Source organism: Myxine glutinosa, chromosome 13 (genome assembly GCF_964187855.1).
Source record: "Myxine glutinosa chromosome 13, kmMyxGlut1.1, whole genome shotgun sequence".
Classification (NCBI taxonomy): domain Eukaryota; kingdom Metazoa; phylum Chordata; class Myxini; order Myxiniformes; family Myxinidae; genus Myxine; species Myxine glutinosa.
The window spans coordinates 36,394,444-36,410,560 of NC_136273.1; the positions used below are offsets into that span (position 1 = coordinate 36,394,444).

Consider the following 16,117-nt stretch of genomic DNA (forward strand, 5'->3'; position numbering starts at 1 on the left):
GAGCATAAATGTCTGTCTCAACCAAGTGTTGATCATTTATGCAAATATCGACCGACTGCATGACCTTAAACATCTTCCAATACCAGCTGACAGAGCTGACTGGTTGTTTGCATCATTGCAAACTATGGTGTATATAAAAATGATTTACTTGTTACATAGTACCTTCCCAGGTGAATTTTACTATAATTCACCAACAAATGTCCGTCTGTCTGTCCGTTCGAAGGTACCACAAAAACGGCTGAACCGATCACAACGATATTTTGGGTGGGTAATCTTAGGACCTCCTGGAGTAAAATAGGCTATATTGTTTTTCCAATTTTTCAAAGTTTTCCAATTTTATAGTTTTTCCAAACACGATGGAATAATATTTACCGATATGAAAGTGATGTGGCTTTTATTGAAATTCTACAAATACTGTTTAGATTTTGATGAGAATTATGAACCTGCCGCGAATGCGGAAGTGGACAGATGACAGCAATGCGCGGGTTTGATAATATCCCAATACAATGGTCATTCATTCGTAATGTTAAGTCGTTAAACGTTTATCGTGTCAATCGTTTTGTTAAAGTATCAATTGATGATTGGAATTGAGTGAATACAATTACGATTTTGAATTCGTAATTGTGTTCACCTAACTGTACGGAACTTCACATCAGGATTTAAATATTTGTTTGTCACGAATGTTGTTAAAAGTTTATTTTTTATATTAATCTTATTAGTCCCCTACCGGTGTACACCGGAGGGGACTATAGGTTTGCACTCCGTCCCTCCGTCTGTCAGTCTGTCCGTCTGTCAGTCCGTCACGCAAAGAACAGTTTTCCGGACTTTTTTTCTAAACTCTTAATGCTAATGATTTCAAACTTGGTACATGGTTTCCTCATGATAAGTTACAGATCAAGTTCGAACTTCACGACGTTTCGATCATTTTTGACAAAGTTATGGCACTTTGAACTTTGGTAATTTCCCCAACAGTTTTCCAGACTATAATTTGGAGTGCGGTCAGTCAAAGCTGTTAATATTCCTTGTGTACAATATGCTGTAATCGTGGACTGTTCTTTAAAATGCTTTCCTAGAATAAGCATCAAGTCAAAAACGTTTTCACTGAATTTTGTTTCCATTAACACAATTCTTCATATCAGGCAAGAATACATTGAATTCACATCGTTTACCAATAAATCAACTACATCTAGGGAGGTTGGAGTGCCACTTTACCATATGCTTCTGTGCGTATAATCTGCGTGAATACTTCTTTAAATATGTATCTGATACTCTGCCCTCTTAGCAGTATATACAGTACGCGTCAGAAGTAACCTAGCTTCCACGGTCAGCGGATAAGCCCGTCAGGATAACCCGGTCTCACATCATCCGCGCCCACATTCAACCGTGCATAAATTTGCATATTTAATGAGGTTCGTCTGCCACACTGGTGTCCGTGCGATAACCACCAAATATTGGCTGATTTCAACAAAATTTTGTACACACATGTGTCTCAGCATAACTCAGATCAAGTTTGAAAACCAGCATGAACCGTGCATAAATTTGCATATTTTTTGAGATCCGTCTGTTCAGTGTGCCGTTCGTAGGTGGGGGTCAATGAGAAAATTTTCTCATCCTGTATATACGTGCTAGCCATGACACCTTTGTTATACAGTATAGAAGTTTATTAGTCCTCGACCGGTGTACACAAGAGGGGACTATAGGTTTGCACTCCGTCCCTCCGTCTGTCAGTCTGTCCGTCCGTCACGCAAAGAACAGTTTTCCGGACTTTTTTTATAAACTCTTAACGCTAATGATTTCAAACTTGGTAGATGGTTTCCTCATGATAAGTTACAGATCAAGTTCGAACTTCACGACGTTTCGATCATTTTTGACAAAGTTATGGCACTTTGAACTTTGGTAATTTCCCTAACAATTTTCCGGACGACAGACTGCTGCTAGGGGACATGTATTGCAACGCAATACTCAGAATGCTTGTTTAATTTGTGATTGGAGTTATGCTGTTTGGAATGAAAAATAGATATCGAATTCAAGTGAATGACGGAATGCCGTGATGGTTTCTACTTTCTAAACGTGAATTCGCGGATCGCCATTTGCAGATTCGCCATTGACTGGGTATGGAACAAATGTACCCGTTTGTTTGCGAACGGTTACGTTTTTCATGGAAGTCCTTCACGAACTTGCTGTCCATGTCTGACGTGCGACTGAAGGTGCTACAGTAATGTGGAATTTATTGGTTTCATGCTTCAGCATTCGCCGTTTCTGCATTGTCTGTTTGCTTCTGGCCTCCCACCCGTGCATAGCACGGGTACCTCATGCGTAGCACGGGTACCTCATGCATAGCACGGGTACCTCATGCATAGCACGGGTACCTCATTAGTAAGATTAATTTCATTTTATCCTTTAATTTTATAATTTAAATTTTTATCATGAAATTAATTTTTACAAATTTATTTACAAATTATTTTATTACAATTTATTATACATTACTTACAAATTTACAAAATGATTATTTATTTACAAAATTATGAATGAATTATTAAAATAAATTATTATATTAATTACAAAGTATATTGTTACGGCCCGGGGTTCGGCTTACTACGAGGGGTTAACCTCTGTTCCCTCCCGAACTTACCGGACCTGCGGCTGCCACGCACGAATAACTTTGTACTTAGCAGGTTGTGAATCAGCAACTATGAACGCCGATTGGTATGTCACGCGATAGCTTACCTGTACCACGTGATGGTCCCAATCGGGGAACACACCGTACCATCCGGCGGTACACCAATTTAGATGGTCGAGCGAAAACCGTTGGTAACCGCCGGAGTAATGGTAATGTCGTTATGGCCGATGTTAACCTGGGCACGGGCAATGGCAGATCAATGAAGGAAAAGACTTTCACGGACAGAGAAAGGAAACGTTTGACAATTTGATTTATTACAGATATTTACAATATAATTATTCAATGGGAAAGAAAAACGGACGAGAGGCAGGAACTTAGCTTATTCTATGCCTTATTATGATTACAACAAATAAACACCACATGGGCCCAGCAAGTTTTCACGGGGGAGGGGAGGGGAGGGGAACGAACAAACGAACGTAGGAAACCTGATAGCACCAAGGCTACGATGCTCCGGATGCCTCTCCTCGCGACGCCCCCCATCCCGTTGATGCCACTGAGCAATACAAACAGGCAATGACGATCCCAGCACGGACAGGCAGAGTGAGGTAGATAGTCAGCACGCAGAGTGACCCAGGCCAAGAGTGCTAGGTCAAGAGTACTAGGCACACGTGCTCGGTCAACAATCCAGGCCAAGAATCTCTATCTCTTTGCTATCACTTTGCTATAAATCCTCTCTATCTCTTCGCTGATGACTCCACTCTCTGGCGCTCCATACCGCATCCCTCAGATCGGCAGTCTGCAGCCTCCTCACTCTATGCAGACCTGGACAAAAATCACACTGATGAAAGAAGTGGAACATGTCTTTCAATCCTGACAAATCTCACACTCTCATTATGTCTCTCCGAAAAGACCACCCGGGCAACCCTCCCATCTACTTTCTCAACAATCCTCTACAAGGAGTTCTGTCACTCAAGCTCTTGGGTCTCACTATCTGCCATGATCTTTCCTGGGAAAACCACTTTTCCAAACTGGCCTCCAAATCCAGTGGCTGACTGGGCATATTCCGTCGTGCGAAGTCCTTCCTTGGCACACCTGAGCTCCTCGCCACATACAAAGCTTTCATTCGCAGCTCGATGGAATACTACTCTCTCCCTCCTCTGGGCTGGTGCTCCTGCCTCACACCTAGCTCGGCTTCACGCTGTTGAAACCAAAGCTTTCAGAATCATTGGAATTTCCCACGATGAAGCTAACTGTGGGCCTTTCACTCTCTCATCACAGGCTGGTTGGTGGTCTTGCTGTCTTCTACCGACTCCTCTCCAACCTAGCTCCCCCAGCTTGGTCCGTGCTCTGTCTCCCAAATATTGCTACAGGTCACCAAGATCTGCCAGCAACCCTCTTCTGGTGAAACTGCCAAAATCAAGACTCTCTGCTCACCTGCACTCTTTCATTCCTCTTTTCTCCTGCCTCTGGAACAAACTCCCTCACTCTCTTCAAGCCCACTCCTCCCTCCAGGTCTTTAAAACAGCTGTTCATCACCATCTCTTATCTTCCCCCATCCAAAACCTTGATCTTTTCTACCCCCCCGTTAATTCACACCAAATCCACTTTATTGAAATACCAACTTTTTCTTGGAAGTCCTTGCAGTATCCTTGTGTTTTAAACTTCTCCCCCCCCCCCCCCTTCCCACGCCTTCTCCCCCAAAGCCCTCTCCTTCCCACAGATCTCCCTGCTCTCAAATGTTGTACTTGTGTGCTTCCCCCTCTCTCCCCATCTTGTCTCCCGCTCGCTTTATTATATGTTTTATGTGTCTGTTTATTTTTGTGTCTTTTTCTGTCTTTGTCGGTATTTTCGGAGACACATAGTAAGAGTGTGAGATTTGTCAGGATTTAAAGTTCCACTGTTCCATGTTCCACCTGTTTGACCAGTCTGTGATTTTGTCCAGGTCTGCATAGTGTGAGGAGACTGCAGACTGCGGTTCTGAGGGATGAGGAAGGGAATGGCAGAGAGTGGAGTCATCAGCAAAGAGATAGAGAGGATTTTCAAGAGAGTCAGAGAGATCATGGATGAAGACCAGAAATAGCACTGGGCCCAGAACGCTGCCTTGGGGAACTACAGCCTGAACAGGAAGGGGAGATGAGAGAAACCCATTCAGGGCCACACGTTGACTACGACTAGAGAGGATGTCCGCAAGCCATGTGTGGAGATTTCCATGGATAATGTAAGAGGAGAGTTTGGTGAGCAGATCTGGGTGCCAGACCACATTGAAGGCATGTGATATGTCAAGGGAGACAGCTCTAATTTCCTGTTTGGCATTGAGGACCTCCATCCATTGTTGAGACAACAGAAGCAGCATGTACACGGAATCTTGTGGTGAGGCTATTGCCCAGAAACAACTTGCTTTCGTCCCCTGGAAAGCAAATCCAACGGAAGGAAATCTCATTTCCTTCCACAAAGCCCGAAACAAGTGTGTGTCCACCCTCAGGAGAGCCAGGAAACAATATCTCTCCGTGCTCAGGACAGAACTGTCTTACCTGTCTCCCTCTTCCAAATCCTGGTGGCATCTGGTCAAATCTGTTTCTGGTGTTTGTTCCCTCCTCCATCCCCTCCCTCACCTCAAACGGCCACACGGCTGACTCCGCACGTGAAAAAGCTGAATGCCTCAACTCTGTGTTTGCCTCTAAATCTTGTGTCCAAAACCCATCCCTCTCTGTACCCACCGTACCCAGTCGTACCCCGCTGCTCCTGGACTCTGTTTCCTTTCCTCCTGACAAGGTGGAAAAGTTTCTGTCAACCCTCGACTCTGATTCTGCAACTGGACCTGACGGCATCAGCCCACGGGTCCTAAAATCCTGTTCTTCCGCTCTTTCACTCCCTCTCTCTGTTCTCTTCACCCTCTCTTTTGCTCAAGGTCATCTGCCATCTGCTTGGAAATCTGCCAACATCACCGCTTTGCACAAAAAAGGTGCAAAAACAGATCCCAGCAACTACAGACCAATCAGCCTTCTCCCAATTATCAGCAAAGTCATGGAATCCATCATTGCTTCAGATATGAAATCTTTCCTCTTCTCCAATGGCTTGATCTCTGATCATCAATTTGGTTTCAGACCTGGTCACTCTACTCTGGACATGCTGCTTCTGCTTTCTCAACAATGGATGGAGGTCCTCAATGCCAAACAGGAAATTAGAGCTGTCTCCCTTGACATATCACGTGCCTTCGATACGGTCTGGCACCCCGCTCTGCTCATCAAACTCTCCTCTTTTGGTATCCATGGAAATCTCCACGCATGGCTGGCGGACTTCCTCTCTAGTCGTAGTCAACGTGGGCCCCTGAATTGGTTTCTCTCATCTCCTCTTCCTGTTCAGGCTGGAGTTCCCCAAGGCAGTGTTCTGGGCCCTGTGCTTTTTCTGGTCTTCATCAATGATCTCTCTGACTCTCTTGAAAATCCTCTCTATCTCTTTGCTGATGACTCTACTCTCTGTCGCTCCATTCTTCATCCCTCAGATCGGCAGTCTGCAGCCTCCTCACTCTCTGCAGACCTGGACAAAATCACAGACTGGGCAAACAAGTGGAACATGTCTTTCAATCCTGACAAATCTCACACTCTTACGATGTCTCTCCGAAAAGACCGACTGGACAACCCTCCCATCCACTTTCTGAATAATCCTCTCCAAGGAGTTCTGTCACTCAAGCTTTTGGGTCTCACTATCTGCCATGATCTTTCCTGGGAAAACCACATTTCAAATCTGGCCTCCAAAGCCAGTCGCCGACTGGGCATCCTCCGTCGTGTGAAGTCCTTTCTTGGCACACCTGAGCTCCTCACCACATACAAGGCTTTCATCCACAGCTCAATGGAATACTGCTCTCCCCTCTGGGCTGGTGCTCCAGCCTCACACCTAGCTCGTCTTCACGCTGTTGAAGCCAAAGCATTCAGAATCATTGGAATCTGCCGCGATGAAGCTAACTCCAAGGGCCTCTCACTCACTCACCGCAGGCAGGTTGGTTGTCTTTCCGTCTTCTACTGACTCCTCTCTGGCCTTGCCCCCCCAGCTCTCTCTGGGCTCTGTCCCGCAAATATTCCTACAGGTCGCACAAGATCTGCCTGCAACCCTCTCATGGTTAAACTGCCAAAATCTAGGCTCTCTGCTCACCTTCACTCTTTCATTCCTCTTTTCTTCCGCCTCTGGAACAAACTCACTCACTCTCTTCAATCCCACTCCACCCTCCAGGTCTTTAAAACAGCTGTTCACCACCATCTCTTATCTTCCCCCATCCAAAACCTTGATCTTTTCTACCCCCGCTAATTTCACCCCAATTCCACTTTTTTGAAATACCAACTTCTGTCCTGGAAGTCCTTGGTGTCCTTGTGTTTTATACTTCTCCACCCCCCCCCCCCCCCCCCACCCCTGCCCACGCCTCCTCCCCCCAAGCCCTCTCCCTCCCACACATCTCCCTGCTCTCAAATGTTGTGTGCTCTCAAGTGTTTTTGTGCTTCCCCTTCTCTCCCCATCTTGTCTTCCGCTCCCTCTTTTTATATATTTTGTTTGTCTGGTTGATTTGTTTGTGAAGTAAATGTTAGCTCTTTCACGAGCCTCGATTCAGTATAAAAAATAAAAATAAAAAGACGGGAGGGAATAAATCTGTGTATGAGAGAGAGAGAGAGAGAGAGAGAGAGAGAGAGAGAGAGAGAGAGAGAGAGAGAGAGAGACAGACAGACAGACAGACAGACAAAGCAAGCAAGCAAGCAATTGAAGACCATGCCAGTCGGCCTGAGTGAAATGCCAGACTCGTCAACGCTGAGAATGGCTCTCTGAGAATGGTCAGAGAGATGTCCACTTTAACAAACACATGATCAATGAGCCGATTGGAGCAGAAGAAGAGCAGCAGACATTTTCAGGGAAGTTCGCGAGTAAATAAACGAATCCGTGTCTTTATACCATAAGAGAGGTGTGTGTGTGTGTGGTGTGTGTGTCTGGTGTGTGTGTAACTCGAGTGTGTGTGTGTGTGTTTAATATTCAATATAAATTTTTATTTATTGGGTGTCTGTTGGGGAGTGTTTTTGGCACCTACAAGAAAGTGGAAAAAAAACAAAACAAATTGGTTTCCCTTAACCATGGCATTTGTTTGGTCTGACGAAAATACAGAAACCTTGGCTATAGGTTGATCAATTTAAAAAAACTTTTGAAGGGGGCCAGATGAAGGGGGCTCCACCGTTGGTATTGCCCCGGGGCCCCTTCTGGCTCTCTGCGGCCCTCACAGTTGCAACTGCTAAACCAGAAAGCATCTGAAAATGCAAAGTTCGCCCGTGTCCGTCTGTATTCAGACATCTTCTTCCTCTTATTCTTCCTGTTCTTCTTCTTCTACTTCTTATGTGTGCTCAAAATAACGAAAATAGTTATAAAAAAATACAAAATGAAAATTGATGATTTTATGCAGCCTTTGAGCTTTGGATCAAAAAAAAAAACAATCTACTTCTAGCTTTTGATTGGTGAACAAATTATTTGGCCCAATATACAAATTGTTAAAATTTAGGTCAATCGCATGAAAATTGATGATTTTATCATCCCAGCAATAATCAGGGCATCATATTTTTATTTGTTCAGGGTGCCGGTGATAGCTCCACTACGTTTCCTGAAGGACACCATGGGGTCATCAACGCCCACCAACTAATGCTAGCAGATGGGACGTCCAGTTTAACGTTCATCTGAGGGATGGCACACACATTGATGAATCGGTTTTATAGCTGGGTCGGGATTCACACCCAGGTTAGACGGCTTAGACGCAAGTATAAAAGACCGACTCTGGGCTGGTGCTCCAGCCTCACACCTAGCTCGTCTTCACGCTGTTGAAGCCAAAGCATTCAGAATCATTGGAATCTCCCGCGATGAAGCTAACTCCAAGGGCCTCTCACTCACTCACCGCAGGGATGGGATGGCGCACACATTGATGAATCGGTTTTATAGCTGGGTTTCTCTCATCTGTCCTGGAAGTGTGGGGTTGAGGACTTGGGGTGTGGGGTTGAGGACTTTACCCCCGCTAATTCACCCCAGATCCACCTTGTTTGAAATTCCAACTTCTTTCCTGGAAGTCCTGGCAGTGTCCATATGTTTTATACCTCTCCCACCGCCCCCTTCCCACGCGCCCCCCCCCCCCCAAAGCCCTCGCCCTCTCTCAGATCTCTCGATGTCTCCATGTCTCTCGGTCCCTGCTCTCAAATGTTGTGTTTGTGTCCTTCCCCCTCTCTCCCCATCTTGTCTACCGCTCCCTATGTTATATGTTTTATGTGTCGGTTTGTCTTTCTGTGTGATTAATGTTCGCTCTTTCACGAGCCTCGATCTTGTATACAAAAAAAAAAAAAAAAAAAAAAAAAAAATGTCGGTACCTCGAGGCCATCCTGGCAGCCCACATTTTCAATATTATGCACAAAGTAATTATCTTTTTCTAAATAAATAAAATGCTTATTCTGTTTGTTTGTTTGTCTGTCTTTCCGACAATTTTCTCAACTCGACCAGGGACCATAAAACCATATATAAAGGCCTTTGTCCGAGGAGTTGTGGTTGTATATTAATTTTTCCATAACAAATGACCTTGTATGTTTTTTAAAAATCCTTTAGCTTCCTTAACCGCTATTCCTTACTGAAGAATCGTGAAATGACGGAATCTCGTAAGATTCGTAAATAAACTTTTTCTTTTTACCTTCAACATTGTTCTAATGAACAAGTACAGGAACATTGTTAATGGGAAGAAAGGGGGAGGAGAGGACAGAGAGCTCGGGGTGGGAGTGGGGCAGAGAGGTGGGAGAGCGGTTCTGAGGTGTTGGGAGTTGAGGTTGGGAGGGGTGGGTGGCTACGGACTTGGTGTTTGAGAGGTGGGAGGGAGGAGTTGAGCACTTGAAGGAGAAAGGAGGAGGGGAGGACAGAGGGTTGTAGTTGGGGATGGAAGTGGTAGAGATTTGGGAAAGAGGGATTGAGATCTTGGCCCGGAGGCATGGGGTGAGGGGGGGGGGTGGATTGAGGAGGGAGGGATTAAAGACTTGGCGTCGAGAGGGAAGGTTGAGGGCCTGGGGTTTGTGGGGAGGGAGGTGGGAGTGGAGGACTTGCGGTTGGGAGGGAGGTAATGGAGGACTTGGGGTGTGGGGTTGAGGACTTGGTGTTTGGGGGGGGGGGGGTCGTGGAGGACTTGGGGTTTGGGGGGCAGAGTGTAAGACTTGGGGTGTGGAAGGGAGGTGGGGTGGGGGGATGGGTTGAACACTATGGGTTGGGAGGGGGGTGGATTTGACCTTTGATGAACACCCTGACATGTCCATGACATTACTGAACTCCTGCTTGATTGTGGAATGAGGTGGGTTATAAAGTTCCAATGGGGACCGATATTGAAATGTATAGGTAACTGAAGATGCAGAAATGGAAAACGGGTCAAACCGAGTGTTTCAACACATCACATATAATGGACTGGGCAAAACAGGTCTGTGGGCCAAATGACCTCCTCCTGTATACATGTTTTCATGATGCATACGTGGCCTTGTTAGCGTTAACCTTTAACACAAGTCAGACAGGATGTGAGAACACCATTAAACAAGGCCCTGTTAAACGAGGAGCTATGATCGTGGATTATTGGCTTGGAGAGCGCAGTGAGAAATGCGTTAAAGTGATGAGGATTCCGTGCAGGACATACATAACCCACAGAAGTGGAGAACCATGCTATGATATACAGGTGGCACTCCCTTCATGGGCCATATTAATATACGCTTGGTGTGGCCACGTGTGTCTATCTGGACATGCGTGCGGTCACATGTGTCTATATGGAGATGAGTGCGCACGTGTGTCCATATGGAGATGCGTGCGGTCACGTGTGTCGATATGGAGATGCGTGCGGTCACGTGTATCCGATCACGTGTGTCTATATGGAGATATGTGTGGTCACGTGTGTCCATATGGAGATGTGTGCGGTCACGTGTGTCCATATGGAGATGTGTGCGGTCATGTGTGTCCATATGGAGATGCGCGCGGCGACGTGTGTCCATATGGAGATGAGTGCAGTCACGTGTGTCCATATGGAGATGAGTGCGGTCACGTGTGTCCATATGGAGATGAGTGCGACCATGTGTGTCCATATGGAGATGCGTGCAGTCACGTGTGTCTGTATGGAGATGAATGCGCACGTGTGTCCGTATGTAGATGAGTGCGCACGTGTGTCCATATGGAGATGTGTGCGGCCACGTGTGTCCATATGGAGATGTTTGCGACCACGTGTGTCCATATGGAGATGTGTGCGGTCACGTGGGTCCAAATGGAGATTCATGCGGTCATGTGTGTGGATATGGAGATGATTGCGGCCACGTGTGTCCATATGGAGATGAGTGCGGTCACGTGTGTCCATATGGAGATGCGTGCGGTCATGTGTGTCGATATGGAGATGAGTGCGGCCACGTGTGTCCATATGGAGATGAGTGCGGTCACGTGTGTCCATATGGAGATGAGTGCGGTCACGTGTGTCCATATGGAGATGAGTGCGACCATGTGTGTCCATATGGAGATGCGTGCAGTCACGTGTGTCTGTATGGAGATGAGTGCGCATGTGTGTCCGTATGTAGATGAGTGCGCACGTGTGTCCATATGGAGATGTGTGCGGCCACGTGTGTCCATATGGAGAAGTTTGCGGCCACGTGTGTCCATATGGAGATGTGTGCGGTCACGTGGGTCCAAATGGAGATGCATGCGGTCATGTGTGTCGATATGGAGATGATTGCGGACACGTGTGTCCATATGGAGATGAGTGCGGTCACATGTGTCCATATGGAGATGCGTGCGGTCATGTGTGTCGATATGGAGATGAGTGTTGCCACGTGTGTCAATATGGAGATGCGTGCGGCCACGTGTGTCCATATGGAGATGAGTGCGGTCACGTGTGTCCATATGGAGATGCGTACGGTCACATGTGTCCATATGGACATGTGTGCGGTCACATGTGTCCATATGGAGATGCGTGCGGTCAAGTGTGTCCATATGGAGATGGGTGCGGCCACGTGTGCCCATATGGAGATGCAGGCGGAAAAGTGTCTACATATGGAGATGAGTGCGGCCACGTGTGTCCATATGGGGATGTGTGCGGTCACGTGTGTCCATATGGAGATGCATGTAGTCACTTGTGTCCACATGGAGATGCGTGCGGCCACCTGTGTCCAGATTGAGATGTGTGCGGCCACGTTTGTCGATATGGCGATGCATGCGGCCAAGTGTGTCCATATGGAGATGAGTGCGGTCACGTGTGTCCATATGGAGATGTGTGCGGTCACGTGTGTCCACATGGAGATGCGTGCGGTCACATGTGTCTATATGGAGATGCATGCGGTCACGTGTGTCTATATGGAGATGCATGCGGCCACGTGTCCATATGGAGATGCGTACGATCACGTGTGTCCGTATGGAGATGTGTGCGGTCACGTGCGTCCATATGGAGATGCGTGCGGCCATGTGTGTCCATATGGAGATGCATGCGGTCACGTGTCCATATGGAGATGCATGCGGTCACGTGTCCATATGGAGATGCGTACGATCACGTGTGTCCATATGGAGATGTGTGCGGTCACGTGCGTCCATATGGAGATGAGTGCAGCCACGTATGTCCATATGCCGATGCATGCGGCCAAGTGTGTCCATATGGAGATGCGTGCGGCCACGTGTGTCCATATGGAGATGCGTGCGGCCACGTGTGTCCATATTGAGATGCGTGTGGCCACGTGTGTCCATATGCCGATGCGTGCGGCCACGTGTGTCCATATTGAGATGCGTGCGGCCACGTGTGTCCATATTGGGATGCGTGTGATCATGTGTGTCCGTCCATATGGTGATGCATGTGGTCATGTGTGTCCGTCCATATGGAGATGAGTAATGCATTCTCCGTTGTTTTACCGCATTTAACATTTTGTTTTGGCAGGTTTTGTTGTGCCAGGGGTTGTGGTAGAGCAAGGTCGACCACAGAAGTCCGAATTTTTTTTTTTAATGGCGGTTATGCGGTTCAAGATCCACAAGGATAAGACCGCGAGATAACGAAGCCCCGTACCAGGGCGCGCACCGATCCTCGCACCTTCAGGTAGGTATTCTCTGTGCGAAGGGTCTCTGCATCCCGCACCATCTCCTTGTAGGACGGCTTCTCGCCTTTTAAAATGCCGCGGTTCTCCGTTCCACATGCTCGACCACCCTTCACCCCGGATCCTGTCTCGGGATCCAAACCCAGACGTGGTTCGGGACTTCGTGCAGAGCTCCAGGGTCTTTTCGCGCCACTCGCTTCTCCGGCAGGGGGGTCCCGTCTATCCGCTCGTCCTGGCTCGGCATCGCTGGAGCCCGTGGGAGAGTCGGCGTCGCTGCCTGGAGCCGCCGGACGAGGATCGTCCGAGAGATGCTCCGAGGGACTGTCTGACACGTCTGAGCCGCTATCCGACGGTCGCGTCCAACCTGGATCTCCGACCGACTCCCGGCGCCGGTCGATTCCCGCCGATGCGAGTCCGTGACGACCGAGCCTGCCCTGCGCTCGTCGAATCCCCCCCGCGGACGCGACTCCGCGTGGAGACCCCCGGTCACCGACCCGACCCGCCCCTCGAGCCGGTGCCGCAGAGGCCGCGGCACCTGGCGCGTTCACGGTGACCTTCGTGGGCGGCGGACGCGTTCTTCCCAGAGCCAAGCGATGCGGAGGCGCGTCTTGAGGCCGAGCCGGGGACAGCGGACGGGAGAGCCGCCTGCGGGTTCCGTCCGCCCTTCCAGCAGCCGATGGCGGCTCCATGGCGACGCAGCATCACCCGCGATTTTCGGACGCTCCGCGGGCGGTCATAGCTTCGAGACGCGACCCCTAAACCCCGTGTGCGGGTCGACCCTGGAGCACGCGGAGCCGGCGCCGCAGTCCATGGGCTCAGGGCGCAGGCGCGACGGGGGCGGGGGTCCGGGGGAGTGGAGGGGGCTAATCGTGACTTTCTGTATCTGATATCTGGGACGGGGGTAGTTGGGATCTTCGGTCCCCGTTATCGACACAGTATATATTTTGTTTTCAAAATTAACGGATTGACGTGATCGTATTTTATGGTGAAATCGATCTCAGGGCTGCCATGATGGCCTAGAGGTGTGCACACCTGCCTCTGTGCCTGGGTCCGAATGCCGATCCAGCTATAAACCGTCATCCCGATGCTTCACAGGTAGACTGAATCATCGATGTTTGTGCCGTCCGTCGAATGAAAGTTAAGCCGGGTGTCCTATCTGCCAGCACTCGTCGGTGGGCGTTAAAGATCCTACGGTGTCCTTCACGAAGAGTAGGCGAGTCATCTCCGGCCCGAAATGTTTGAATAATTGACGGACATTATCTCATTTCGCTTTCGAGAGATCAATTTAAGCTGCACCTGGGCACAGAGCAGAATGACAGGTGGACACGAGTACACTAAACCACCCGAAAGGTAATTAGACTAATTATCTAACTAATTAATTTGATGAATTATCTAATAACTGGTTGTTGCGTTACACATAAATCGCTAGTTTGCTTTAATTTGACCCTAAACGAACGAGTACCCTAACGAGTACGAGTAACGAGTTGAACGAGTACCCTCATGCATCAACCACCCGAAAGGTAATGACAGGTGGACACGAGTACCCTAAACCACCCGAAAGGTAATGACAGGTGGACACGAGTACCCTAAACCACCCGAAAGGTAATTAGACTAATTATCTAACTAATTAATTAGATTAATTTATCTAATAACTGGTTGTTGCGTTACACATAAATCGCTAGTTTGCTTTAATTTGGGAGATGGTATGGTAAGTTGGGTCCAGCGGGGCAACCTGGGGGAAAAGGGGACGCAATGTTAATGGAATGGGGCCTCATGGGAAATAAGAAATTAATGATCGGGATGATCGAGTTGAGGCAATTATTACAGGTATCTCATGAGGTTATGGACGGATTAGGGTGAAACTTGGTGTACAGGTTGGATGTGTGACAAGGACTAATTGATTCGATTTGGTGAAGATCCAGGTCCAGATCCGTCATATCACTGGGATACAAAACGTAAACTGTTCACCTGGCGGAGGTGTGCGCTCTACCTAATGACGTTCTCGTTGAATAACATGATATGTCTGCCGGATACACACAACTTATCGTGACCTTCAATAAAATGGGAAAAATATATACAGACTTGGCATTTAATATGGATAAATTTTTTTGTGGGGGTGAACTTACTTTTCAAGATGTCTTAGAACCAAAAGTTCATTGGAATTATGTTGAAATTATTCTAGATTTTGTTAATGTGACCTTCAAAAGAAACAAAAACCACATTTGACATTTCGAAACAAATAAATTGATCCTTGAAAGTGATGTAAACTGATATCGAACTCAATTCATGGACAGTACTGTGTTAAACTTCTGTACGTTTCCCAGAAGTATCTCTTTATTTTGCACATTAGCCAAAAAAATTTGTGACAAACACAAAGTTAAATTACGACAGGGATTACGGACAGTAAAATTACAGTTCAGTACTTCGTGTAACCCCCACGAGCATTCAGGAGAGCACGTACACGTTGAGGCATGCTGTTCACGAGATTTGCCAAGGTTTGGACAGGAATCGCTTGCCATGCAGTGACAATAGTCTGATGCAATTCACGCACAGAGGTCGGCTGCTGGTCCAAGTGGTCTATTTTACGCGTTAATTCTGCCCACAAGTTCTCTATCGGATTCATATCCGGGGACATGGCAGGCCACTCCATATGCTCTACACCACGGTCAGCAAGAAAGTGTTGGATCATGCGAGCATGATGAGGCATCTTGGAAGACAAAGTTTCCTCGAAAGGCTGCACGAGCAAATGGAAGCAATGTTTCTTCCAGAATGGCCCTGTATTTGAACTGGTTCAGGTTTCCATTCAGAACAACCAGGTCAGTTTTGCCCCCTGCATGAAAAGCAGCCCAATCGGTCACCCCACCACCTCCAGCTTCGACTCTTGGCACTATACAATCTTCGTTGTAGGCTTCATGCACTTGTCTGCGCACTCGGACGTGGCCATCTTGACGATAGACCAGAAATCTAGACTCGTCACTGAGGATCACGTGATTCCAGTGTCCTGGCTGCCATTGACGGTGCTCTCTGGCTCAATGCAATCGGCACTGGCGGTGTTGTCTGGTCAGGCGTGGCTTTCTCAGGGGACGCCTGGCACGATAGCCTGCTTGAACCAGTCGTTGGTTGACTAGCCTTCTGGATACAGGCATATTTGTCAGTTGCTACCACTCATATTTGTCATATTTGTCATATTTGACGCAGCAGCCATTGGACCAGCAGCCATGGACCAGCAGCCATTTGTCATATTTGTCACTCATATTTGTCAGTTGCTGTCAGTTGCTGCCACTCAGCCGATTAGCTGACTTGGTACGGCCATTGCGGACTAACTGGTGCAGCTGGCGATCATCCCTCCTTGTGGTTCTGCGGGGACATCCTGGCCTCGGTATTGGAGTAGGGCCACCCCTCTGAGCAT

General features: G+C 47.8%; 1 protein-coding gene across 4 annotated transcripts in view; it reads right to left on the bottom strand.

Annotated features, from left to right (window-relative positions):
- The window catches only part of LOC137438849 (microtubule cross-linking factor 1-like), a 100,897-nt gene extending 87,356 nt beyond the window's left edge, over positions 1 to 13,541 (bottom strand). For 2 of the 4 annotated variants that reach the window (XM_068134273.2, XM_068134270.2), the window contains exon 1: positions 12,681 to 13,541. In XM_068134273.2, coding sequence (XP_067990374.2) covers positions 12,681 to 13,397 — 717 coding nt within the window. In that variant the 5' untranslated portion in view covers positions 13,398 to 13,541. Of the gene's footprint in view, positions 1 to 8,537; positions 8,639 to 12,680 lie in introns of those variants that run through there. The other 2 variants (XM_068134271.2, XM_078767323.1) reach the window with 2 other exon arrangements.
- Between the last annotated feature and the right edge of the window lie 2,576 nt (positions 13,542 to 16,117).